The 27,106-nt window shown below is 39.7% G+C and overlaps 1 protein-coding gene across 1 annotated transcript in view; it reads left to right on the forward strand.

The window, feature by feature from the left end:
* SLC16A10 (solute carrier family 16 member 10) overlaps positions 1 to 27,106 on the forward strand; it is a 135,921-nt gene that overhangs the window by 81,962 nt on the left and 26,853 nt on the right. Inside the window, 2 exon segments of the mRNA XM_079939304.1 lie at positions 3,773 to 3,917; positions 12,851 to 13,313. Of these exon segments, the coding sequence (XP_079795430.1) occupies positions 3,773 to 3,917; positions 12,851 to 13,313 (608 nt within the window).

Here is a 27,106-nt window from a genome sequence, read left to right on the forward strand (position 1 = left end):
GAGCCTGTGACCTGCAACAAGAGAGGCTGCGACAGTGAAAGACCCACACACCGCAATGAAGAGTAGCCCCCGCTTGCCGCAACTAGAGAAAGCCCTCACACAGAAGCGAAGACCCAACACAGCCAAGAATAAATAAATAAGTTTATTTTTTAAAAAAAATGATGTTGGGGGACTTCCCTGGCGGTCCAGTGGTTAAGACTCCCCACTTCCACTGCAGGGGCACGGGTTCCGTCACTGGTCGGGGAACTAAGATCCTGCATGCCGCGTGGTGTGGCCAAAAATTAAAAAAAGAAAAAAAAGATGTTGGAACTTTAGCAGAGGCATTAAGGTACAAGAGTGTGAAATTTGGAATTGGGGTATTTCATGTTCAAGAACCAGTTAGAGGCTCTAAAACACATAAGAAGGATACTTAAGGGTCATGGAAGAACATTTTGTGAGGATTCTTTTAAAAATTATGCTGTTGCTTCCCCCCCCCCCACACACACCATGGGAGAACTGGGGGTACAGACTCACTTGATATCTAGTGAGAGGAGCTCTAGAGGGACCACTTAGAGATTTAAAGAATTCTCTTCAGTTAGCGGGTACAGAGGACTGAGGTCTGGATCCCCTGAGAAATCCGTCAAGGAGAGAACTGTAGCTGGCTGACTGCTCCCACAGCAAGAGGTAGGCTGTGTTGGAATTTGCCTACACTCCAGTGTTTGTCCAGGCAAAGGAAATATGAATACTTCCTGCAGAGCAGAGGCAGGCCTAGTGGAGGAGAGAGGCGGCCTGGAGCTGTTTTAATTCCTGCCCAAATAAACTGCCTAGAAGGGCAATGAGGCTCCAACAGTGAGTCTTTTAAGTGACAGCCAAAAAGCCAGGAGGAGAATGAACTATCCACTGAACTGTCCACGTCGGTAGAGCTATAGCCAGAAGAAACTCTGAGGTGAGACTCTGAAGAACCCACAGAAGTGCATCTGAGGAAAAGAGTCCACTTCAGACATCACCAGACAGGCCTTTTGGCAGGACCTCTTAAGTTGGAATCTCATTGCCTTCCGTCTCCCAGCACTCCTCTCTCTCATATCCACTTTGGAGACAACAGCAGCTAGGGAAGGGGAGAAGGGTCATGGAAAAGACATAGCTGAGCTTACTCTTTTCCCAGCTGGGGGTGGGAAATGAGATTTGATTACCTAGTGAAGATTGGTTTGTAACCTAAAGTGACTGTAGGACTTTGTTACTTAGCACTGGCTAGAAGAAACGTGTGGGCCTGCTGAGTGGTCATCCAGTGCCGGGGGAACATTTTCTCCCTGCATACATTTTAAGAGGATAGCCGAGACAAAAATAAAGTTATATTTGATTATATCCTGCAGTTAGTGCATGTTCAGTGGACATAAAAATTCTGTAAAAATTTTCACGTTTGGCATTGCAGTAGTCCGAAATCTATGGTAATGCATTAAGCCTTGTTTTTATTCTTGAAAAGTGCCTTGACTTATGTGAGCATTACATGCAATGCTGCTGTATGTTCTTAGATTTCTTTTTTTTTGGCCGGACCACACGGAATGCGGGATCGTAGTTTCCTGGGATCGAACCCGTGCCCCCTGCAGTGGAAATGCGGTGTCCTCCTAACCACTGGACCTCCAGGGAATTCCGCTCTTGGATTTCTTAAAGTGGGCTCCAATTTAGTGTTGGTGTTTCACTTAATTGTAAAAGCACCTTTATCCAAAAATAAAGGTTAGGATGCTATTCTTCTAGTCTGCCTAGGTTGTTTCATAAACAGGATAGATGACTAAACTTTTTTTGAATAAGATTAAATTATTATAAATCAGTGACATTTTTATATAACATAGACTAAAAAATTTGCACTTCTCCTTGAGCAAGCCCATACTAAACAGCTCTGCACATCTGGGGTTGAGGTTGTGCTAGTTCATCTGGCCAATCGCCTCTCTGCTCTCCACTTCTGAATTCCCCCACCAGCACCTAAGCCAAGACTGCATTGTTTGTACAGTCTCTTCATTGTGTGTGTGTGTGTGTGTGTGTGTTTTATTGAAGTGTAGTTGATTTACAGTGTTGTACCAATCTCTGCTGTACAGCAAAGTGACTCAGTTATACACATATAGACTTTCTTTTTTTATATATTCTTTTCCATTATGGTTTATCACAGGATATTGAATATAGTTCCCTGTGCTATACATTAGGACCTTGTTGTTTATCCATTCTAAATGTGGTAGTTTGCGTCTACCAACCCCAAACTCCCAGTCAATCCCTCTCCATCTTCCCTCCTCCTTGGCAACCACAAGTCTGTTTTCTATGTCTATGAGTCTGTTTCTGTTTTGTAGATAGGTTCATTTGTGCCATATTTTAGATTCCACATATAACTGATATCATATGGTATTTGTCTTTCTCTTTCTGACTTCACTTAGTATGATAATCTCTATTTGCATCCCATTGTGTTTTGTTTTAAGATCATAGTCTCCTTTCTGGTAAGGGAAGAAAGAAAAGAGAATTATGGCTGATTAAAATATACATAATTAAAAAAATAATTTAAAAGGTAAGAAGGCAAAGAATTAAATGAAATTGTTAGTCTGGTGAAGATCCATTTGGACCACATTATTAAGAAATGGGCATTAGCACAGGATCTGGACTTAATTCCTTTGCTGAGGAAATAGAGTAATATACTAGTAGACTGTCAGAGCTGGATGGAGCATTGGAGATCATCTGTTTCATTTTATAAGACAATTTGTTGTTGTTAAAACTCTGAATTATTAATTGTTCCTGTGCTAGATGCAGAGGTTTAGATACATTTTCTCTAATCCTTAATAATTCTGGAAAAGTCTGTGTTCAATTCCCTTTCCAGATGAGAAAACAGACTCAGAGGAAGTGACCTGCTGAAGGATATATTGTAGTTACAGAGATGGGGGATTTGGACCCAGGTCTGTTTGTTTTATAGCTCATGTTCACTTAGGCCCCACTAGTTTATATACTTTTTAAGAATTTACAGACTTGATATCCTATAAGATCACTCATTTCTTGGGCACAAATTTATGATCATTTGTACTCAGTATGTTTCTCTTTTTGGCTTTCCTTTTGTTTTGGTCTTTACAGATCAGAACAGGAAATTATGACCTGATTCTTAAATCTTTTCTATTGTGAAAGATAGCATACTTTCAGAAAAGAAGATAAAATGTATGTATGGTTTTATAAGTAAAGTGAATACACAGTAACTGTTACCCAGGTCAACAAACAGCCTACCTGTGTACTACTTTATTCCTTTAACAAAAGCACAAAGCCCAGACTCTAGGCAAATGTTCAGTTCTTATCTACTGGGTCCAGATGGTTATAATTCCTTTTTCTCCCCTGAGTTTCACCACTGTATTGAGTTTGGTGGTCATCATTTCTTTGCAGTTTGATCACCTAGGCATGTGTTCCTAAACGTATCTCAATTTTTTGAAATAAATTTCTTTCCATAGATTAGAAGTTGCTTAAAATTAACCATAGATACCAGGATAGAGATTAATAGTGATTAGGTCACAGGAGAATGTTTGATTTATTTAAGAATACAAACTTTTTAAGAGTTCCATTAAACACAAATAATTGCTTTGCTAATTATAATTAGTATTGGTCAGTCCTTTCATCTGTGATTCAGATTTGTTACTTATTCCAACTTCCCCCCATTCATCAATCTGGGTAATACCTTTTCTGCATTAATACTGTTCTGAATATGTATTATATCTTATTAGGTAAGGACAAATAGAATTTACCATGTCATAATGTCCCTTTGTTTCCTCTTTTACAGCATGGGTAAGTTCTCTCTCCATGGGGATGATTTTCTTCTGCTGCCCAATTGTCAGCGTCTTCACAGACGTGTTTGGTTGCCGGAGAACAGCTGTCGTGGGTGCTGCTGTTGGATTTGTTGGACTCGTATCAAGTTCTTTTGTAAGGTAAGGACTTGGCTTCCTCATGTCACTTTTCAAAAACTGTTAGCTACCTTAAAGATTTCCTTTTAGAAACTTTGCTGTTTACAAGGAAAAATCCTCCTTTTCAGTACTTAAACTAAGCAGCGTCACTTAACGCAGTGTTGTCTACAGCAGCAAATCAGAGCTTGTGAATTTGAATGCTTCTGCTTGCAGTGCCTCAGAGTTAGATGTCAGTCAGGATACATATGTTCTCTGGAGCCAAGAAAAAATGTTTCTCCTTTTGTTTTTTCCATTCACAGAAGAATCTTAACTCATAACAGTAAGTTGTCTAAAACAATGGGCTTAGTTTATGGTCAGCTCAGTCTGAGCCCCAAAGGGTACGAGAAGTGGTATTTTGAAGTGGTTGTTCATAGGCTTGATATGAAATATTTTTATTAATGAAATCCAGACTTTGCTATTTATTTCAACCCAGGTAGAGAATTCCTGCCTGCATTTTTTATTTTATTTTATTTATTTATTTTTAAAACTTTATTTTTTTTATACAGCAGGTTCTTATTAGTTATCCATTTCATACTTATTAGTGTATACATGTCAATCCCAATCTCCCAATTCATCACACTACCACCCTGCCCCCTGCCACTCTCCCCTCTGGTGTCCATACGTTTGGTCTCTACATCTGCGTCTCTGCCCTGCACACCGGTTGATCTGTACCATTTTTCTGGGTTCCACATATATGCGTTAATATACGATATTTGTTTTTCTCTTTCTCACTTAACTTCACTCTGTATGACAGTCTCTAGATCCATCCACGTCTCTACAAATGACCCAATTTCGTTCCTTTTTATGGTTGAGTAATATTCCATTGTATAAATGTACCACATCTTCTTTATCCATTCGTCTGTCGATGGGCATTTAGGTTGCTTCCATGACCTGGCTGTTGTAAATAGTGCTGCAGTGAACATTGAGGTGCATGTGTCTTTTTGAATTATGGTTTTCTCTGGGTATATGCCCAGTAGTGGGATTGCTGGATCATATGGTAATTCTATTTTTAGTTTTTTAAGGAACCTCCATACTGTTCTCCATAGTGGCTGTATCAATTTACATTCCCACCAACAGTGCAAGAGGGTTCCCTTTTCTCCACACCCTCTCCAGCATTTGTTGTTTGTAGATTTTCTGATGATGCCCATTCTAACTGGTGTGAGGTGATACCTCATTGTGGTTTTGATTTGCATTTCTCTAATAATTAGTGATGTTGAGTAGCTTTTCATGTGCTTCTTGGCCATCTGTATGTCTTCTTTGGAGAAATGTCTGTTTAGGTCTTCTGCCCATTTTTGGATTGGGTTGTTTGTTTCTTAAATATTGAGCTGTATGAGTTGTTTATATATTTTAGAGATTTATATATTTATAAATCTTTTTAGAGATTAATCCCTTGTCCGTTGATTCATTTGCAAATATTTTCTCTCATTCTGAGGGTTGTCTTTTTGTCTTGTTTGTAGTTTCCTTTGCCTTGCAAAAGCTTTTAAGTTTCATTAGGTCCCATTTGTTTATTTTTGTTTTTATTTCCATTACTCTAGGAGGTAGATCAAAAAAGATCTTGCTGTGATTTATGTCAAAGAGTGTTCTTCCTGTGTTTTCCTCTAAGAGTTTTATAGTGTCTGATCTTACATTTAGGTCTTTAATCGTTTTGACTTTATTTTTGTGTATGGTGTCAGGGAGTGTTCTAATTTCATTCTTTTACATATAGTTGTCCAGTTTTCCCAGCACCACTTATTGAAGAAGCTGTCTTTTCTCCATTGTATATCTGTGCCTCCTTTGTCATAGATTAGTTGACCAAAGGTGCGTGGGTTTATCTCTGGGCTTTCTATCCTGTTCCATTGGTCTATAGTTCTGTTTTTGTGCCAGTACCATATTGTCTTGATTACTGTAGCTTTGTAGTATAGTCTGAAGTCAGGGAGTCTGATTCCTCCAGCTCCATTTTTTTCCCTCAGGCTGCTTTGGCTATTCGGGGTCTTTTGTGTCTCCATACAAATTTTAAGATTTTTTGTTCTAGTTCTGTAAAAAAAAAAAAAAGCCATTGGTAATTTGATAGGGATTGCACTGAATCTGTAGATTGCTTTGGGTAGTATAGTCATTTTCGCAATATTGATTCCTCCAATCTAAGAACATGGTATATCTCTTCATCTGTTTGTATCATCTTTAATTTCTTTCATCAGTGTCTTACAGTTTTCTGAGTACAGGTCTTTTACCTCCTTAGGTAGGTTTATTCCTAGGTATTTTATTCTTTTTGTTGCAGTGGTAAATGGGAGTGTTTCCTTAATTTCTCTTTCAGATTTTTCATCATTAGTGTATAGGAATGCAAGAGATTTCTACGCATTAATTTTGTATCCCGCTATTCTACCAGATTCATTGATTAGCTCTAGTCGTTTTCTGGTGGCATATTTAGGATTCTCTACGTATAGTATCATGTCATCTGTAAACAGTGACTGTTTTACTTCTTCTTTTCCAATTTGTATTCCTTTTATTTCTTTTTCTTCTCTGATTGCCATGGCTAGGACTTCCAAAACTATGTTGAATAATAGGGGCGAGACTGGACATCCTTGTCTTGTTCCTGATCTTAGAGAAAATGCTTTCAGTTTTTCACCATTGAGAATGATGTTTGCTATGGGTTTATCATATATGGCCTTTATTATGTTGAGGTAGTTTCCCTGTGTGCCCACTTTCTGGAGAGTTTTTATCACAAATGGCTGTTGAATTTTGTAAAAAGCTTTTTCTGCATCTATTGAGATGATCATATGGTTTTTATTCTTCAGTTTGGTAATATGGTGTATCACATTGATTTGCGTATATTGCAGAATCCTTGTATCCCTGGGATAAATCCCACTTGATCAAGGTGTATGATCCTTTTAATGTGTTGTTGGATTCTGTTTGCTACGATTTTGTTGAGGATTGTTGCATCTGTATTCATTAGTGATATTAGTCTGTAATTTTCTTTTTCTGTAGTATCTTTGTCTGGTTTTGGTATCAGGGTGATGGTGGCCTCATAGAATGAGTTTGGGAGTGTTCCTTCCTCTGCAATATTTTGGAAGAGTTTGAGAAGGGTAGGTGTTAGCTCTTCTCTAAATGTTTGATAGAATTCACTGGTGAAGCCATCTGGTCCTGCACTTTTGTTTGTTGGAAGATTTTTTTTTTTTCTTTTGCGGTATGCGGGCCTCTCACTGTTGTGGCCTCTCGTGTTGCGGAGCACAGGCTCCGGATGTGCAGACTCAGCAGCCATGGCTCACGGGCCCAGCCGCTCCGTGGGATGTGGGATCTTCCTGGACCGGGGCACGAACCCGTGTCCCCTGCATCTGCAGGTGGACTGTCAACCACTGTGCCACCAGGGAAGCCCTGTTGGAAGATTTTAAATCACAGTTTCAATTTCATTACTTGTGAGTGGTCTGTTCATATCTTCTGTTTCTTCCTGGTTCAGTCTTGGAAGTTTTAACCTTTCTAAGAATTTGTCCATTTCTTCCAGGTTGTCCATTTTATTGGCATAGAGTTGCTTGTAGCAGTCTCTTAGGATGCTTTGTATTTCTGCAGTGTCTGTTGTAACTTCTATTTCATTTCTAATTTTATTGATTTGAGTCCTCTCGCTCTTTTTCTTGATGAGTCTGGCTAAAGGTTCATCAGTTTTGTTTATCTTCTCAGAGAACCGGCTTTTTGTTTTATTGATCTTTGCTGTTGTTTTCTTTGTTTCTATTTCATTTATTTCTGCTCTGATCTTTATGATTTCTTTCCTTCTACTAACTTTGGGTTTGTTTGCTCTTTCTCTAGTTCTTTTACGTATAACGTTAGATTGTTTATTTGAGGTTTTTCTTGTTTCTTGAGTTAGGCTTGTATTGCTATAAACTTCCCTCTTAGAACTGCTTTTGCTGCATCCCATAGGTTTTGGATCATCGTGTTTTCATTGTCATTTGTCTCCAGGTATTTTTTGATTTCCTCTTTGATTTCTTCTGTGATCTCTTGGTTATTTAGTAACGTATTGTTTAGCCTCCATGTGTTTGTGTTTTTTACATTTTTTTCCCTGTAATTTATTTCTAATCTCATAGTGTTGTGGTCAGAAAAGATGCTTGATATGATTTCAGTTTTCTTAAATTTACTGAGGCTTGATTTGTGACCCAAGATGTGATCTAGCCTGGAGAATGTTCTGTGCACACTTGAGAAGAAAGTGTAATCTGCTGTTTTTGGATGGAATGTCCTATAAATATCAGTGAAATCTATCTGGTCTATTGTGTCATTTAAAGCTTTTGTTTCCTTATTTATTTTCATTTTGGATGATCTATCCATTGGTGTCAGTGAGGTGTTAAAGTCCCCAACTATTTTGTGTTACTTTCGATTTCCTCTTTTACATCTGTAGCAGTTGCCTTATGTATTGAGGTGCTCCTACGTTGGGTGCATAAATATTTACAACTGTTATATCTTCTCCTTGAATAGATCCCTTGATCATTATTTAGTGTCCTTCCTTGTCTCTTGTAACATTCTTTATTTTAAAGTCTGTTTTGTCTGATATGAGTATTGCTACTGCAGCTTTCTTTTGATTTCCGTTTGCACTGAATATCTTTTTCTATCCCCTCACTTTCAGTCTGAATATGTCCCTAGGTCTGAAGTGGGTCTCTTGTAGACAGCATATATATGGGTCTTGTTTTTGTATCCATTCAGTGAGCTTGTGTCGTTTGGTTGGAGCATTTAATCCATTCACATTTAAGGTAATTATTGATATATATGTTCCTATTACCATTTTCTTTTGTTTGTTTTTGTTTTTTTGCGGTACGCGGGCCTCTCACTGCTGTGGCCTCTCCCGTTGTGGAGCACAGGCTCCGGACACACAGGCTCCGGACGTGCAGGCTCCGGATACGCAGGCTCAGCTGCCATGGCTTACGGGCCTAGCTGCTCCGCGGCATGTGGGATCCTCCCAGACCAGGGCACGAACCCGTGTCCCCTGCATCGGCAGGCGGACTCTCAACCACTGTGCCACCAGGGAAGCCCATATTACCATTTTCTTAATTGTTATGGGTTTGTTTTTGTAGGTCCTTTTCTTCTCTTGTGTTTCCCACTTAGAGAAGTTCCTTTAGCATTTGTTGTAGAGCTGGTTTGGTGGTGCTGAATTTTCTTAGCTTTTGCTTGTCTGTAAAACTTTTGATTTCTCCATTGAATCTGAATGACATCCTTTCTGGGTAGAGTAATCTTGGTAGTAGGTTCTTCCCTTTCATCATCACTTTAAATATATCATGCCACTCCCTTCTGGCTTGTAGAGTTTCTGCTGAGAAATCAGCTGTTCACCTTCTGGGAGTTCCCTTGTATGTTATTTGTCATTTTTCCCTTGTTGCTTTCAATAATTTTTCTTTGTCTTTAATTTTTGTCAGCTTGATTACTGTGTGTCTTGGCGTGTTTCTCCTTGGGTTTATCCTGCCTGGGACTCTTTTTAAAAATAGAACAATGCTGAAATTTAAAAAGATCATGACAAAATGAAGTGGTCAAATGCAGCTTAAAATAAAACACTCTTTTCCCTGTGTCTGTTAAAAGCTGTTGTGCACTGCAGAGGAACTAACTGCAAAGAGCTGGTGGGCATATTACCATAGAAGCACCTCTCCCTCCAGCTCCAGTTCTACCTGTAAATACCCTTTCATTGTCAGAATAATCCCCAGTTAGTGAAACACTGGTTTAATAGGTAGGTCTGGCTAACAGGAGGTGATTAACAAGAAAAACCTTAAGATGATTTTCATCCTGTCTCTACTTTAGTAGTTAATTTTCATCCTGTGCCTTTCTTTTCCCTAGCTATCTTCGTGCTCTAGTTGAAAAGCATTATTGTGGTTATTAGAAAAAAAAATCAAACTTATGTTGCTTGCCATCTTTATTTTTTTTTAATTTATTTTATTTTTGGCTGCTTGGGTTTTCTTTGTTGCTTGTGGGCTTTCTCTAGTTTTGGCGAGTGGGGGCTACTCCTCGTTGCGGTGCGTGGGCTTCTCATTGCAGTGGCTTCTCTTGTCGCGGAGCATGGGCTCTAGGCACGTGGGCTTCAATAGTTGCTCCACAGCATGTGGGATCTTCCTGGACCAGGGCATGAACCTGTGTCCCCTGCATTGGCAGACGGAGTCTCAACCACCGTGCCGCCAGGGAAGTCCCTAAACAATTATTTTAATTTTTTGTTAGAAAATAAATATTCTACCTTTAAAGTGCCTTTGTGTTTTGTTTTTTTTTTCTTCTTCTAAAGTTTTTTTTTAAAGAAACAAAACCCAGTTTTGTTTGGAATAAGATTCTGCTTAGTAGCTCTGTGAGATCATTTACTTTTAGTTCTTCTTTATCAGTAATACAGCATGGCGTGATAACCACCTTGTCAGATACCCACTTGGTCTGGAAGCTTCCAGGTACCCATTGTCAGTATTCTTAGCGCTTGCTGGTGTTAACACTCAGACTTTGGTGGAGAGAGAAACTAAGAGATAGAAAATCCATGTAACTTATTACCTAATTTGGTAGACAAAACACATATACACAAACCTGCTTACAGCAAGCAGTGTTTCTCAAATAGTTTTGACCGCTGAGAAATAAAAATTATGAAATGTATTTTACATTGTGACCTAGTTCTTCCTTTCTCTTTCCCTCCCCCATCCCCACCCCTAACTAAAACAAAATGTCTTGAAGCCATCTTTACCTTACTGTATGTAATGTTGTCATGTTTTCTATTCAGTTTCATTATTTAACCCCCCACCGATCAAAAGCTGCCAGACTTTCAGAACAATACACAGGCGCAAGGGGGAGATGTAGTGTAAATTCCAAGTGTCAAACAGTGGACCAACCCTCTTTTCCTCTAGTTCAAGTTCTGCCTTTTTAGGAAAGCCTTCTCTAGCACCCCGAGGTTGCATCAGTGTCTCTTCTTGGAATCCTTTTTCCACACATATTTGATATCTTACTGATTTACACTGTACTTATTCAGTTGTCATACTTCAATAGTTTGAACCACCTCTTACTAAGGTGAAAATTTAGAAGTAAAAAAGGTTCCAGCAGCAGTGAAAATGCCATCACAAAGCTTATGTACTTTACTATGTGGGAGAGATACAAAGTTAATCTTACCTAGCACTCTCTGTTTAAATGTTGTGCAAAAGAATGTCTGTGATTTATGTCAGTGGCTCTCTGGTTTTCCAACTGACAGCTTTATAATAATGTGGTATAATTGTGTAGATACTGGTGTTCATGATGATACTTTGCTGTCAATACTATTTTTAACATACACTTTGAAGAAGGCAGAGAAATGTATTTAGATTTAGATTCTTCCTTTAAAATTGTTAAATAAAAATAAATTAGCACCTTAAGAAGTAAGTTGTAGTTACCTGGAAAACTACTTACGTGCAGAAACTGATGCAGAATGAGTGAAGTATTATTTATATTTTGTTCTGTATTCTTACTATCTGGCGTAGATGTCTTGTTTCACTAAGCAGACTAGAAGTAGGGCATGACCACATTTTAAATATTCTTTTCACCAAGTATCTGGAGCATAGTAGCTGTTAAATATATGTTTATTGAATAAAGAGTGGAGTTTCAGTAAAGAGTGATCAGAGTGAGGTAGGGTTAATCTGGGAGAGTCTGGGAGTGGCTCTTGAGCCTGATTTGAAGATGGTTCTAACTGTGGATTAATAGAGGGGGAAAGGGCATCTCAGGGAGAGAGAATTGACAACCTGCCTTAATTTTATCAGATTCTAGAATTCCTTGTGATTACCTCAGCATATTGCTAGGCTAGAATTATTGTCCAAAATTTAATTATTAACCAACTTTATCTATCTTAGTTTCTAATAAATAGCTTGCCTTTACTACTGATAAACAGCCTTTTGAATTGAACTTTTCAAAAGAAAAAAACTTTAGTTTTCTTTCACTCCTTACCTTAAATGTTTCAAAGAATGTGATGCTGTATGTTCCTTTACTGTTTTGTTTTTTTACTTTCTTCCATCTGCAGCCTCCTCTTGCTTCAGCCCTCTCTTTTTATTTTTCTTTTTTTTTTTTGCCCCACCGTGAGGCTTGTGGGATCTTAGCTCCCTGACCAGAGATCGAATTCAGGCCCTCTCGGCAGTGAGAATGAGGGGTCGTAACCACTGGGCCGCCAGGGAATTCCCTGTGTTCATTTACTTTCATAAGAAGTGTATAATTAAGTTATTTGGTTAAAATAAAGAATTCTTAATCCTTTATTATTTTTTTGAGACATACACGGCCCTAAAGCTTACAAACTGGGATCACTAGTGAACACACTTCATTTAGTATTCCTGCAATCAGAATATGATTTCTCCTTATCTTGCACAATACCAAGAACAGTGCAGTACAGGGCGAAGGTTGGTCTGCAGCCCTTAGGCCAGCAAAATGCAACAGAACTGCTCCCCTGTGCAAACGTTTGTGACATAACCTTGTGGAGAAAATATCAGATGCAGCCTTTTCTTTGAGTAGATTGCTTAGTAAGTGCCTGGGAAAACTCCATTAAAAAAGTGAGCTTTCATAGTTAAATTATACTTTTTAAAAACTTTTATCACGACTAGTTTTTTTTTTAATTTTTAATTTTAATCATTGTCAGTTTTACTGAGGCCCTTCCTGGCACTGTCCTTTATTTCTGAGTTGCGGAGAACACAACAGTTTTTACCCAGTGCTGCATGGTTTGCCTGAAATCCATAGAAAGAGAAGGAGGAATCAAATCACTGATGACCTTAACGGTCATTTTTTCACATACTCAAGGCATTTTTTATTATCCGTTCACATTAAATTAAAATATTTCAGCATTGTATTCTTGACTTATTAAGTTTTTCACCTCTGTTTTTGGTTGATTTTTATTTGTAGAAAATACTTTGATTAACTGAAACCCAGTTTTAAAATAAGGTTTTATTCTACCAAGCACATGATAAAAATAATGAAAGCTGCTCTCCATCTTTTTCGTCTTTACACAGCTCCATCGAGCCTCTGTACCTGACCTATGGAATCATATTTGCCTGTGGCTGCTCCTTTGCCTACCAGCCTTCATTGGTCATTTTGGGACACTATTTCAAGAAGCGCCTCGGACTGGTGAATGGCATTGTCACCGCCGGCAGCAGTATCTTCACAATTTTGCTGCCTTTCCTTTTAAGGGTACTGACTGAGAGCGTGGGCCTCTTTTATACCCTGAGGGTCCTCTGCATCTTCATGTTTGTTCTCTTTCTGGCTGGCTTTACTTACCGACCTCTTGCTTCCAGTGCCAAAGATAAAGACAGTGGAACCAAAGGAGGCAACAGATTCTCCCTCTTTTCCAGGAGAAAGTTCAGTCCTCCAAAAAAAATTTTCAATTTTGCCATCTTCAAGGTGACAGCATATGCAGTGTGGGCAGTTGGAATACCACTTGCACTTTTTGGATACTTTGTGCCTTATGTTCACTTGGTAAGTATGCTTCTCTGGCGTTGCTGGTAATGGATATTATTATTTCATACACAAAAACTTCTTAGAAGAGCAATAGAGATCAGGTTGAAGTTGGCCTTAAATAATTATCTTGTTTGTAATTCAGGGACTCTTGAAATTCAAGGTCTGCTAAGATGAGGTCATCACATCATCAGATCATTAAACAGATAATATGTTTCATGGTGTGTTTTGGTATTTTTAGAAATCGCCAAACCTACACAAACAAAAACAAGTTCTTTAAAAAAAAAAGACTAAAATGTTGGAACAAATGTCATCAGTACAAAAAATTTGATAGGTCACTTTTCCTTCAAGTGGCTTACAAATCATAATCAGGGACAAAGATGGTGCAATGATTTTGTCAACATCAATAAATGATTCTTCAACAGAAGGGTACAAAAATTAAGTAAATAGTAAAAGCCAACGGCCTTGACACAAAGAAACATTTTGTCTACTTGTGGGACACTTCTGAGAAAATGGAAAGTCTACTCAGAGGATTATTTTGAGAAATGTTAGCAAGTTCCAAATGATGGGAGAGAGCAAGGGTTTCACAGGAAATTAGGATTTCAAGTGCTCAAGCACTTTATTATCATCATTATTATTATTTTTGTTTGATAGGTACGAAATGGATTTATTTAGAGAGAAACACATTCCACAGAGTGTGGGCCACCTCAGAAGGCAAGTGCGGCCTCAAGCACTTTATATTGTTTGTTTATATTGCGAAGGCAAATTTTGGCCTCTTTATAATGAAATAAGAGTAAGCAGTGTCTAAAGTATTTGCCCCTGGCAGAATTTCCTCAGAAGTGCTTATTATTGGGCTTCCCTGGTGGCACAGTGGTTGAGAGTCTGCCTGCATAGGGGACATGGGTTTGTGACCCGGTCCGGGAAGATCCCACTTGCCGCGGAGCGGCTGGGCCTGTGAGCCATGGCCACTGAGCCTGCGCGTCCGGAGCCTGTGCTCTGCAATGGGAGAGGCCACAACAGTGAGAGGCCCGCGTACCGTAAAAAAAAAAAAAAAAAAAAAGGTGCTTATTATTATGTTTCTTCCTTTTTTCTTACTGTTATGACTGAAAATGTATATACAGTTCAACATAGTTGATAAATGATCAACAAAAATGGTAGTGGGATAAGTTTTTCTTTTGTGTGTATACTGTGTGTGTGACTTGAAGCCTTTCTAGCTTTCAGTCTACTTTTGGACATCTGTGCAATTTTTCTTTAGTTAAAGTTCTGGTGCAAGTTGGCAGTACAGTTCAGAGAATTACTGGGGTCAGGGGGTCAGCCAGTACACTACATCATCAGTCTTTTGTGGGTTCCTGTGTTTAGTTCAGAAAGGAATTAGGTCAAGGAAACCCAAAGAGGGGTGGTAGGCATGTCCTGTATCTAAGATAATTTTGAATTCTCAATTCTCCTTATTTTCTTTTTGCCAGAGGTATTGAGGAAGCAGCTGGGATGACCAGTGGGGAGAGAAGGAGAGGACTAGTTTTTAGTACTCTGAGCCACATGGCATTTTGCAGAGACTGAGGTACTAGGTAAAATGACCTAGTATGTGATGCTTGTCACATATGAAGTCTCTGGCTACATCTTGATCTGATAATCCATTTTCACACTTTTAGGAAGGCATAGCTGAACCATTTGAAGATATTTTTTTAAAAAATATATAGATCCATTGTGGAAAGATCAGCTTTACCAGTTACCTCTTCCATAGCTCTGTAGATAAGAAAGTGTTTGTTGTGTCCATCTCAGAGACGAGTAGATTATTTATTTATTTATTTATTTAAATGCCTGCTGTGTTTTTTTTTTTTTTGGCCACGCCCTGAGGCTTGCGGGATCTTAGTTCCCCAACCAGGGATTGAACGCAGGCCCCTGGCAGTGAAAGCCTGGAGTCCTAACCACTGGACCCCCAGGGAATTCCCAAGTAGATTTTTATTTTCTTATTTTATAGTTCTTTTCATTTTTTTAATTTAATTTTTTGGCTGCACTGCACAGCATGTGGGATCTTAGTTCCCAGACCAGGGATCGAATCCGCGCCCCCTGTAGTGGAAGTGCGGAGTCTTTAACAACTGGGACCACCAAGGAAGTCCCCCGAGTAGATTTTTAAAAAATTCTCTTTGTTACTATAAGGTGAACACACTCAGAGAAATCTGTACGTCAGCTTTGCTAGTATGTGACATTTACTAAAAGACAAGTGGTAGGTGATTATCTAGCTATTTCTGGTAATATAATTTGTAAATTAATTTCACATATATTATTATTTCATTTGACCTTCACAGTAAACTTGTGAGGTAGGCAAAATAATATTAGCTCATGTTTTACAGAGTGGAAAACAGATCCATCATTAACAGAGATGTTAAGTGGCTTCCCAAGAATCACATATCAGCAGAGCAGGGGCTGGTTCCCTTCCGCTGTGCTTACTTGGTAGCAAATCTAGCACAGTCTTAGCCTGGGGCATATTGGCTCCCGTCCCTGGATATACTGCTAGATATGTCCATCTTACTGAGGGGGATGTGAGTATGTGTAAGGAAATTTAATAAATATGTTATTGGTCTTTTTCTTAAAGTAAATGAAATTTCACAGTGAGTAACGAGTTAGACCGTGTTATAGTTACTACTGTCGTCAGGAGGCTGTAATTCAGATAGTACACAAAACAATGGGTCTCTGTTAACTCGGATAACAAATCAGGCCTTATTCTGCTCTCCCTCCTTCCGGGCACGTTTTCTTACAAAATGTGTTGATATTTTCATTTGGGATTTTCCCCCTTTTGAACTGTTATGGCACTAAAGCCACGTTGGAAAGGAAACACCAGACAGTTAAATGTCATGGAGGCTGTTTAAATCTCATGTTTGATGGGTACACTGAGTTTGTCACTGTGTTGTAATTTAAGGTTTGGATTACGGATACTTAATCCCAGGCTTCATGCAATGGGACACCACTTACTTTCCTCCTTAGAGGGGGAAAAGGTGTCTCAAATTTTTCCAAAGACTAGTAGATGTTCAATTCATGTTAAACCCTTTACTGGGTGTTGAAGGGAATATGCATGTAAGGCATAAGAACCTGTTCTGAAGGAGCATAAAATCTAGTACATGTAATAATATAAACAATTATAGTTTATAAAGGACTTTTACATACATTATCTTATATAATCTTCACCACAATGCAGTACCTATAATGTATTGTCCTCATTTCATGGATGAGAAGAATGAGGCACTGAGAAGTTTAGAAACTTGCCCAGGGTCACAAGACACAGCAGCTGGTAATTATTAGTGTTATACTTTCATGCAAGAGGTAGTACTGCATAGTGGGTAAAAGTAAAGGCTCTGAAGTAAAAGAGATCTGGGTTTAAAAGCTGGTTTTGTCCCCTACTAGTTGTGTAACCTTGGGTAACACACTCTAAGCATCAGTTTCTACATCTATAAAATAGGGATAGACCCAATTTTGCAGAGTTGTTGTAGGATGAGAGAAAATGTCTGTAAAGCATCTATTCAGTTCTGGTATAAAAATAAGAGTTATTTAAATTTCAGACAACGTGATTGTGAATTGCTGGTTTTAGTGGGGCTGTGGAAGAGTCAAAGGAGAAAGTGTCCCTTTGGAAAAGTGGTTAGTACAAGTTTCATAGGATTGGAGTTGGTCCTTAAGCCTGAGACTTGAAACTGGATCCTTAATTAGCTAGGGAACTAATTTATCTATCTAGGCCTCCTTTGAAGATTCTGAAATACAGTGAAGCGCTCTCATGGTTATGTTAAAGATCCTAAGATCTTTACTTATTTATTACATTATACATGATGATTTGAGAGAAAATATGTATGCTTTGTGGCATTCTTTTTCTCCGAGCAAGGTTGGAAATTTTCTTTTAGTAGTTAACTTTTAAACATGAAGAATCGTATTGCTTCATGGAAGGGGTCAGTGATCTCTTTTAGGCCTACCCACTTGTAATCTCTACTGTAAGGGTATGGATCTTTTTTTTCTTCTACTGTTATTGAGATACAGTTGACATACAGCACTGTATAAGTTTAAGGTGTATAGCATAATGATTTGACTTATGTACATCATGAAATGATTATCACAGCAAGTTTAGTAAACATCCATCATCTCATAGATACAAAATTAAAGAAATAGAGTAAGTGTACAAATCTTATACATCAATTTAGGTGAGACATAACTTTCTAAATAGCCATTCCCAGTAACAGCTGCTTTAGTTGTTGTGAATTGCCCATTTTGCTTGAGAATTGTTTTGTTTTGGTTTTCTGGATTAAGTTTTCTTTTTTTAATTGGAGTGTAGCTGATTTACAATGTTGTGTTAGTTTCTGCTATACAGCAAAGTGAATCAGTTATACATTATAATACATATATCTACTCTTTTGTTTTTAATCTACTCTTTTTCAGATTCTTTTCCCATATAGGTCATTACAGAGTATTGAGTAGAGTTCCCTGTGCTATACAGTAGGTTCTCATTACTTATCTATTTTATATATAGTGGTGTATATATGTCAATCCCAATCTCTCAGTTTATCCCTCCACCCTTCCCTTTGGTAACTATAAGTTTGTTTTCTACATCTGTGACTCTGTTTCTGTTTTGTAAATAGGTTCATTTGTACCATTTAAAAAAATTCCGCATATAAGCAATATCTCATGATATTTGTCTTTCTGTGTCTGACTTAACTTCACTCAGTATGACAATCTCTAGGTCCATCCATGTTGCCGCAAATGGCATTATTTCATTCTTTTTTATGGCTGAGTAATATTCCATTATATATATGTACCATGTCTTCTTTATCCATTCCTCTGTTGATGGACATTTAGATTGTGTCCATGTCCTGGCTATTGTAAATAGTGCTGCAGTGAACATTGAGGGTACATGTATCTTTTCAATTATGATTTTCTCTAGATATATGCACAGGAGTGGGATTGCTGGATCATATAGTAGCTCTGTTTTCAGTTTTTTAAGGAACCTGCATACTGTTCTCTGTAGTGGCTGTACCAGTTACAGTCCCACCAATGGTGTAGGAGGGTTCCCTTTTCTCCACACCCGCTCCAGCGTTTATTGTGATGCTGGCCATAATGGTGATGGCCATTCTGACTGGTGTGGGGTGATACCTCATTGTAGTTTTGATTTGCATTTCTCTAGTAATTAATGATGTTGAGCAGCTTTTCATATGCCTCTTGGCCATCTGTACGTCTTCTTTGGAGAAATGACTATTTAGATCTGCTCATTTTTTGATTGGGTTGTTTGTTCTTTTGATATTGAGCTGCATGAGCTGTTTATATATTTTGGAGATAATCCCTTGTCGGTTGCTTGGATTGAAGTTTTTTTTTTAAATAAATTTATTCATTCGTTTATTTTATTTTTGGCTGCATTGGGTCTTCATTGCTGTGCATGGGCTTTCTCTAGTTGCAGCTAGCGGGGGCTACTCTTCGTTGCGGTGCGCGGGCTTCTCACTGCGGTGGCTTCTCTTATTGCGGAGCACGAGCTCTAGGCGTGTGGGCTTTCAGTAGTGGCGGCTTACGGGCTTTAGAGCACAGGCTCGGTAGTTACGGCGTGGGGCTTTGTTGCTCTGCGGCACGTGGGATCTTCCTGGACCAGGGCTCGAACCCGTATCTCCTGCATTGGCAGGCGGATTCTTAACCACTGCGCCACCAGGGAAACCCAGGATTGAAGTTTTTTTTTTTTTTTTGTGGTACGTGGGCCTCTCACTGTTGTGGCCTCTCCCGTTGCGGAGCACAGGCTCTGGACGCGCAGGCTCAGCGGCTATGGCTCACGGGCCCAGCCGCTCCGCGGCATGTGGGATCTTCCCGGACCGGGGCACAAACCCGTGTCCCCTGCACAGGCAGGTGGACTCTCAACCACTGCGCCACGAGGGAAGCCCAGGATTGAAGTTTTTATGGCTCCTCGTTATCCAGTTTTTCTTCATTAGCTTCCAGAAACATAACGTGCTCTTTTCCTCCTACCTCTCTATCACTCCTTCTTAGTTTCTTTTCTGGTTCCTTATTTTTCACCCTGACCCTGAATAGCAGTCCTAGGCCTTACACCTTGATCTTTTTCTCTACTCATTCCAAATGATGGTTTCATCTAATTTCCTGTGTTCAGACATCATATATATGCCAGTGGCTCAAAATTTATATTTAGCTCAGGCCTCTTTTGAATTCTTCACCGGACTTTTATAGCCATCTGCTTACTTAATATCTGCACTGGGATGATTGTTAGATGTTTCAGATTTAATATGTCCAGCCCTAAAATCCTGATTTTACCCCCATCCCCAAAACCTGCTCTGCCCTCAGCCATCCTTATCTCAGGAGGCGGCAGTTCCATCAGTCCCCAAACCTCCTGTTTCTTTCATACCACACTCCTGATCCAGGCCAGAAATCCTGGCGGTTCTCCTTTCAAAATGTATCCTTCCCTGCCCCCTGTAGTCTGTTCTCTACACAGAAGCCACAGGTGTTCTTTCAACACACAAGTCACTCTGCTCAAAATCTTTGGGTGGCTCCCCATTGCTCTGAGAGTAAAGACTAATGTCCTTATAGTGGCCTACAAGGTCCTCCGTGGTCTGTCCCCTCCTATCTCTTATCTCATCAGGCCTGGTCCCCGTCATTCACTCTGCTCTCGCCACTCTGCTCTCTTTGCTATTCAGCTTTTAGTGAGGCTCACCCTGACCACCTGGTTAAAACCCCCTTCTTCCCTCTGCCCTCCACATACTCCCAAACCCCCTCACACTGCTATTTCTTTTTCTATAGAGCTTCATACCTTCTTTTTTTTCTTCTTTTGAATATATTTATTTATTTATTTGGCTGCGTTGGGTCTTAGTTGTGGCATGTGGGATCTTCGTTGTGGCATGTGGGATCTTTCTTTGCGGTTAGTGGGCTCTTTGTTGCACCTTGAGGGCTTCTCTCTAGTTGTGGTGGGTGGGCTCCAGAGCACACGCGCTCAGTAGTTGCAGCACATGGACTTAGTTGCCCCGAAGCATGTGGGATCTTAGTTCCCCGACCAGGGATCGAACCCACGTCCCCTGCATTGGAAGGCGGATTCTTAACCACTGGACCACCAGGGAAGTCCCCATACCTTCTAACATGTTACATAATTTACTTGTGATGATTACTGTTTGCTCTCTGTGTGTATACCTCTGCTAGAATGTAAACTTCAGGAGGCTGAGGGTCCTCCTCTGTCTTGTTCAGTGAATGAACCCAAGCATCTACCATGGTGCCTAATGTACAGTGAGTGCTCGAGTATTTGTCGAATGACTATCTTATGGATAAGTCTAAAGTGACACCATATAAGCAGTATTCATTTTCTCTCCATTTTGATCTTTAAAATTCTCTACTTTGATACCAGAATGATGTTTCACATGTTATACCTATAGGACATGATGGTATTCATATCCATTCAACACTTAATCAAGAAGCTCAAATTCAGCAAACCTAAGACTAAGGAGCACTAATGCCATCTGTTGATGGGGAAAAGAGTTGATGTGTTTTGCTTTTGACCCATAGCTTTATCTGCATGTTGAAATTGAAACTTTATAAATGGAAGAAATTTCTGTGTCTCTGTCACTATTGTGTAAGTGTATGGAAGGGTGAATGGCTATCCCCATTAACAAGGAAATCTAGACAACTGGTGTCTTCTCTACGGTGTAGCAGCTGAAAATCTCGCAGAGCCTTGGGTGGTGTGTGTGAGAACAGGATGAGGATGCAGGACCAGAGCCTGACCACAAGTCTGCATTGCTTTGGTAGAGCACTGACCACAGGGCCACGTCAGCCGGATGACTGATAAATGCCTACAAAATGACAACGATGATGCAACTCTTCTCAGCGGCAGTGTTCCATCCTCAGTACGAGAATGATGACTTAGTTTTTATTGCTTTCACATCTGTCCACCACTACTCGCCTTGAAAAGCTGCACCTGTGTTCTTTGACTCCAGAACATATGGCAGTCAAGTTTTGGTTTTTAAGCTCTGATCCACATAGTTCTCTATCGGAGAGAAGACGACTGACTCATGCGTTGAAATCTGCAACATATATGTTTATTAGCCCATTTTGAAAAAACTCCGTAAGTTATAAGTGTGTCATTTTTGTGGCAGATAGTAGTTGTTCTCAAAAGAAACTCTGATCTGGTAGGGAAGATCCCACTTTTCTGAGACTATGATTGAAGGCACCATCATTTGCCTGCTGACAGGGCACTTAAGTGGACACCAAGTCCAGCTGTAATTGGGAACAAACAAGTTGTGTTTTTATTTTTTAATTTTTAAAAATATTTATTAATTTGGTTGCATTGGGTTTTAGTTGCAGCACGTAGACTCCTTAGTTGCGGCTTGCCGGCCTCAACTATTTGTGGCCTGTGGGCTCTTAGTTGTGGCCTGCGTATGGGATCTAGTTCCCAGATGAGGGATCGAACCTGGGCCCCCTGCATTGGGAGCACAGAGTCTTAACCATTGTGCCACCAGGCAAGTCCCAACAAGTTGTGTTTTATTTTATTTTATTTTTTAATTTTTTTAAAATTTATTTATCTTATTTATTTTTGGCTGCACTGGGTCTTTGTTGCTGTGCATGGGCTTTCTTTAGTTGCAGTGAGCGGGGGCTACTCCTCGTTGCGGTGTGCGGCCTTCTCATTGCAGTGGCTTCTCTCATCGTGGAGCACAGTCTCTAGACATGTGGGCTTCAGTAGTTGTGGCACACAGGCTCAGTAGTTGAGGCTCGTGGGCTCCAGAGCGCAGGATCAGTAGTTGTGGCGCATGGGTTTAGTTGCTCCACGGCATGTGGGATCCTCCCAGACCAGGGCTGAAACCCGTGTCCCCTGCATTGGCAGACAGATTCTTAACCACTGCGCCACCAGGGAAGTCCCCACAAGTTGTGTTTTAAAACTAGAAATGAAAATTTGAGGCAAATAAGCCGATAAATGGGACATGTAGTACCTTGGGAGATATTTTATGGCTTTGGTTAATGCCAAATGCTCTGTGGCTCAGTACTGGAATGTAGCTGTTAGACCTCACTGGCCAGGTCACCTCTGGCCATGTTGTGGTGACAGCAGGAATATTATCCCAAGCCAGAGCTCAGGGCGCTGAGCCATGCAAATAGGAACAGCAGACATGCTTTCATCTCTTTTGTGGCTTCCTCAGAGGGGGATTCAGGTAACGTTTGTCAAGAATCTGTCATGTGTCAAGCATCTCCACAAAATCTCAGGTAACCATCATAAGGATGAGTGTAATAAGTGTAATAAATAACTATATACTTGGAGCTAAGGAAACAACTCTGCTAAGTTAAGCTGTGCTTAGTCGAGGTCACTCACTGAGTTTGCTCAGAGCTGGGATTTGAACATAGATCTCGGACTCTAAGTCTCATGTTCTTTTCGTAAAATAGTCTGCTGTTCCTTCATCGGATCACCTCAGAGGTGGAGTGCTGCCTACTGTCAGCCACACTGGGCCTGGACCAGAGTTTTCTTTGCCTTGCAAGTTTCCCTCTGTTCTCTCAGAACGAAGCACAGAGGCAGGGTTGGACCATCCTGGCACTCAGAGGATGCTGCGCAGCCACGGAGAGGACTCCTGAGGAAACAGGCTAATGGGGATGATGGGATACCACCTAACCTTTCTTCCAGACCCCACATCTCCTCTTTTGGTCTTTAGTACGTTGTGAATATGAGAAAACTGAATTGCTTTTCACAGCCTGTGACAAGCAGAACATGGAATATACATAGTTTTATGTTCAGTTTTGTTTCCTATAATAAACATTAAGCATAGCAGAAGAAAAAAATGGACAAATGTATAAATTTATAGCAAGAGCTATCTTATGTTTGATTAATAACATAAGTACTGTTAGAGGAAAATGGAAAAAAGCAAATTGCTTGAATTTTAGAGTTATATATAAACTCTCTGAGGCCACTGATGAATCATTAAGTGTCCTGAGAAAGCCCTAACAGCCTTGGAAAAGCTGTTCCTTCTCTCTTGTTTTTTTTTCCCCCCCAGCTATATCTGTAATGTTTTTCTTCTTTTTAAAATGAAGTATAGTTGATTTACCATATTATATTAGTTTCGGGTGTACAGCATAGTGATTCAGTATTTTTATAGGTTATACTCCATTTAAAGTTATTATAAGATATTGGCTATATTCTCTGTGCTATACAATATATCCTAGTAGCTTAATTATTTTATACATAATAGTTTGCACCTCTTCATGTCCTACCCTCTATTTTGCCCCTCCCCCCATCCTCTCCCCACTGGTAACCACTAGTTCGTTCTCTGTCCTTCTGTCTTGTTAATGTGTAAATTTCACCAGGTCTTTTGTTTTTTTTTAAATTAATTAATTAATTTTATTTCTGGCTGTGTTGGGTCTTCATTTCTGTGCGAGGGCTTTCTCTAGTTGTGGCAAGCGGGGGCGACTCTTCATCGCGGTGCGCAGGCCTCTCACTATCGTGGCCTCTCTTGTTGCGGAGCACAGGCTCCAAACGCACAGGCTCAGTAGTTGTGGCTCCGGGCCCAGCCACTCCGCGGCATGTGGGATCTTCCCGGACCAGGGCTCGAACCCATGTCCCCTGCATTGGCAGGCAGATCCTCAACCACTGCGCCACCAGGGAAGCCCCGGTCTTTTGTTTTAACTGTCTCATGTTTTATTTGTTAAAATATAATATACTTTTGAATAATCTCAAAATTTAACTGTAGTATGGATATTTGCTTATCCCTCAACTCATTGTATTAATATCAAATTAAAGTTTGTGCAAGTTTGAGGAACCTAAATTTAGCTGATAAGGGTTCTATCATGATTTTTATATCAACTAGAAAATAAATTGTTATGATAGAGGATTAATAGAAATAGAAATCTTAATTTGAAGAATGTTCCTTTGTGAGGCTATACCTGGACATTGACTTTTACCCCACATTTACCAGGTGGCTCTGGTGAGGGGAAAGAATTGTCTGATCCATTGAGAGTATATTTCTGCTAGTTTAACCTTATCTCTAAATTCTGACACACCTCTTTGGAAAAGGCCTCACAGACACTAACTCCAAGGATTACAGAGCACCAGGAGAAAAGGCCACTTTATGTATTCATGCTGTAGGGAAGAGTCTTGAGATCCAAAGGAAGTTTGAGGGCTACACATCTCTTATGTATTAGCTCCCAGATGCCCTGCCACTTTCCATTTCCCCCACTTTCTAGCCCCATTATCTGTATCTAGTTTTTTTCACCCCTCTACTTGTTGGCAGCTCACTTGTAATCAGAAAGTTTATATTCCCTCGTAACAGATTGGAGAAAAACTCATTTAATGGTAGGTAGTGCCTACCATTTGGAGGCAAAATTGCAAACATGGACAACTGGTGTGCAGTTATGTAATCCAGCTGTGTCTGCATCCATGTCAAATTCAACTGATTTATTCTCAGAGTAACATGACCAGAACAACTGTAGCATTCAGTCTTCAGAGCACGGTTTAAGATTCTGTGTGCCCAGTCCTCACAGCCATGCAAGGGTTTGTTTTAAACCATAAGTTTCTTTTAAACACATATAGTATTTTTTATTTCCCACATGTTTAATTAACATTTAGTTTATAAGAAGCTCCCACAAATATTCTCTGTCACTGGAGCCTCAGGGCCACCCTATGAGATGGGCAGGATCGGTTTCCATTCAGCAGGAAAGGAACCGGACTTGGGGTTGTTAAGACAACTTGCTTAGGGTTGAAAGGCCGGTGCCTGGTGCAGCTGGGGCTTGAGCCTGGTCTTCTTAAGAGTGTGGCTTTGAAGATATTTAAATGCCTGCAAAAAAAAGGACAGTAATTTAGGCGTTGAAGGGATTGTACGGGTCACTTAATTGCACTTTTCTTTTTTTTAAGTCTGGTAGAGGGACTAAGACACAGAAAGGTTAAGTTGCTTGCCAAATGTCACATAGTTATAAAAGTGGCAGAACCTGGTGTAACATGCAAGAATATCCGTGGAAAATGAATGGAAGCTTATCGTAGCCTAAAGTGTAAATGTGTATGTAGTAGAAACTGAATCATTAAAGGAGTGAAGTTGTCTCACTTTACATAACTCTAGTCAATTTATAGGGTTCATTTCCCAATCGGGAGGTTGCTTCCCCATTTTGACACAGTCTAGTTCTTCAAAGCTGCCAGTAACAGTTGTACTGGCTTTGTCGTCTTTCTTTCATGGATATATTTAGAGCTCAGGGTTATGGTTATTGTGTGGCAGAGCCCTGAGAATGCAGGATTCATAGCAGAATCCATGTAAACCAGAGGTTACTGTATATTGGGCCAGGACTGGGCTGCTGAGCTGACCTCTCCTGTTGTGTTTATCTCTGTTCATTGTAAGGTTCTGGCAGAAGAGCCTTGGTGCCCATTACATGTCCTCAGCCCTGGGATGATGATTGCAGAGTTTTGGAAACATTTTTAGAATGATTTCCAATGGAGTTGCATAATCTGAAGAGTTGCCCTATCTCAGTCTTCTTGGCACTGCAAGCAAATAAAAGAGGCAGAGTTGACGTTTCAATTTTGTTTTTAGCCTGGGCACTAAACACTAGAGGCTAAGTACTAGGGGCTAAAGTTTCATTATTTCCTCCCTCCCTTCCTTCTTTTTGTTCTTGATTTGGTTTATTATTCTGATTATTGTTACTTTAACACTTATTAGCTATGCAGAATGCTATGGTAGTTTGCAGAATAAAAAGTAATCACATTGCTTTTTCACCAAGATTTTCTAATTTAAGTAATTTTTCTTCTATTTTTCATTCAAAAATAGGCTTATAAAATTTCTTTGACACAAGAATATTTCTTTGTATAGTGTATTAATTTAAATATCAGAATTAACCATTAAGATTCCCTGTGTGCTGATTATATATACCCACGCACAACTCCTACATTTTTTCCCTATTATGTGGTCTGGAAGTGTTTTGTTTGTTCACTTATTTTCATTTCATTCATTCATTCCCATCCCAGTGAACTTCCAGAAAGAATATAAAGGTATTTCCTTCACACATATATTTTCTGATTCAACTCTGACAGCAGCCTTTTATGAGGAAAGCAGTGCTAATACTGGTTTCTCCCACTAATAGATAAGAACCTTGACCATCAGAGAGGTTGTATTTTGCTCAGAGTTGCACAGTCAGTGGCAGGGATGTTATTAGAATAGAATTAGAATGGGTTATTCCATTCTGTCACTGTTGTATTTTCTTACACATATGTGACTTCCTCTAATTACAACTCAGTTGTACAGATTCAGGTTGAGCAGATTCAAGCATTCAAGTGAATATCTGGCAAATATTCACTGAGCACCTGTCGGGTGCCTCTAGGTGTGGGGATGCAGTGGTGAGAACAGACGTGATCTCTGCTCTCACGGAGTTCAATAAATAAGTAAGCACATAAATAAACAAGGTAGTTTTCACATAGTGATATTTTCTTTGAAGAAAATAAAATGAGATGGAAGGTGGTGGTGGGATGTAACCTTAGTTTGTAAAGTCAGGGACAGCCTCTTTGAGGAGGTGCCAGTAGGTGCCTTCTCTCAGTGAAGGGTAGCGTTAGGTATTTGGAAGATACAAAAATGATACAGCTTCCTATTGCCCTCAGGAAGCCTGTGACATGGAATTTCTCTAGTTTCCATCTTTAAGGCCAGCCAACAGTTGATGAATTTTTTTATTCAACTTATTTTTATCTGATATATTCGAATCTGCATGTTAGAATTTTAAAATTCTTGCATAGGACCCAAGCTTTGCTTTTTCTCCAGATACTTCATTCACGACTTATAACTTCTGATAATACACTACAGTTTCTCAGTTCTCATGTGATTATTACAGGAGTGAATAGACATCCTCTCTCCATCACTTTA

Source organism: Stenella coeruleoalba, assembly GCF_951394435.1.
Source record: "Stenella coeruleoalba genome assembly, chromosome: 12".
NCBI lineage: Eukaryota > Metazoa > Chordata > Mammalia > Artiodactyla > Delphinidae > Stenella > Stenella coeruleoalba.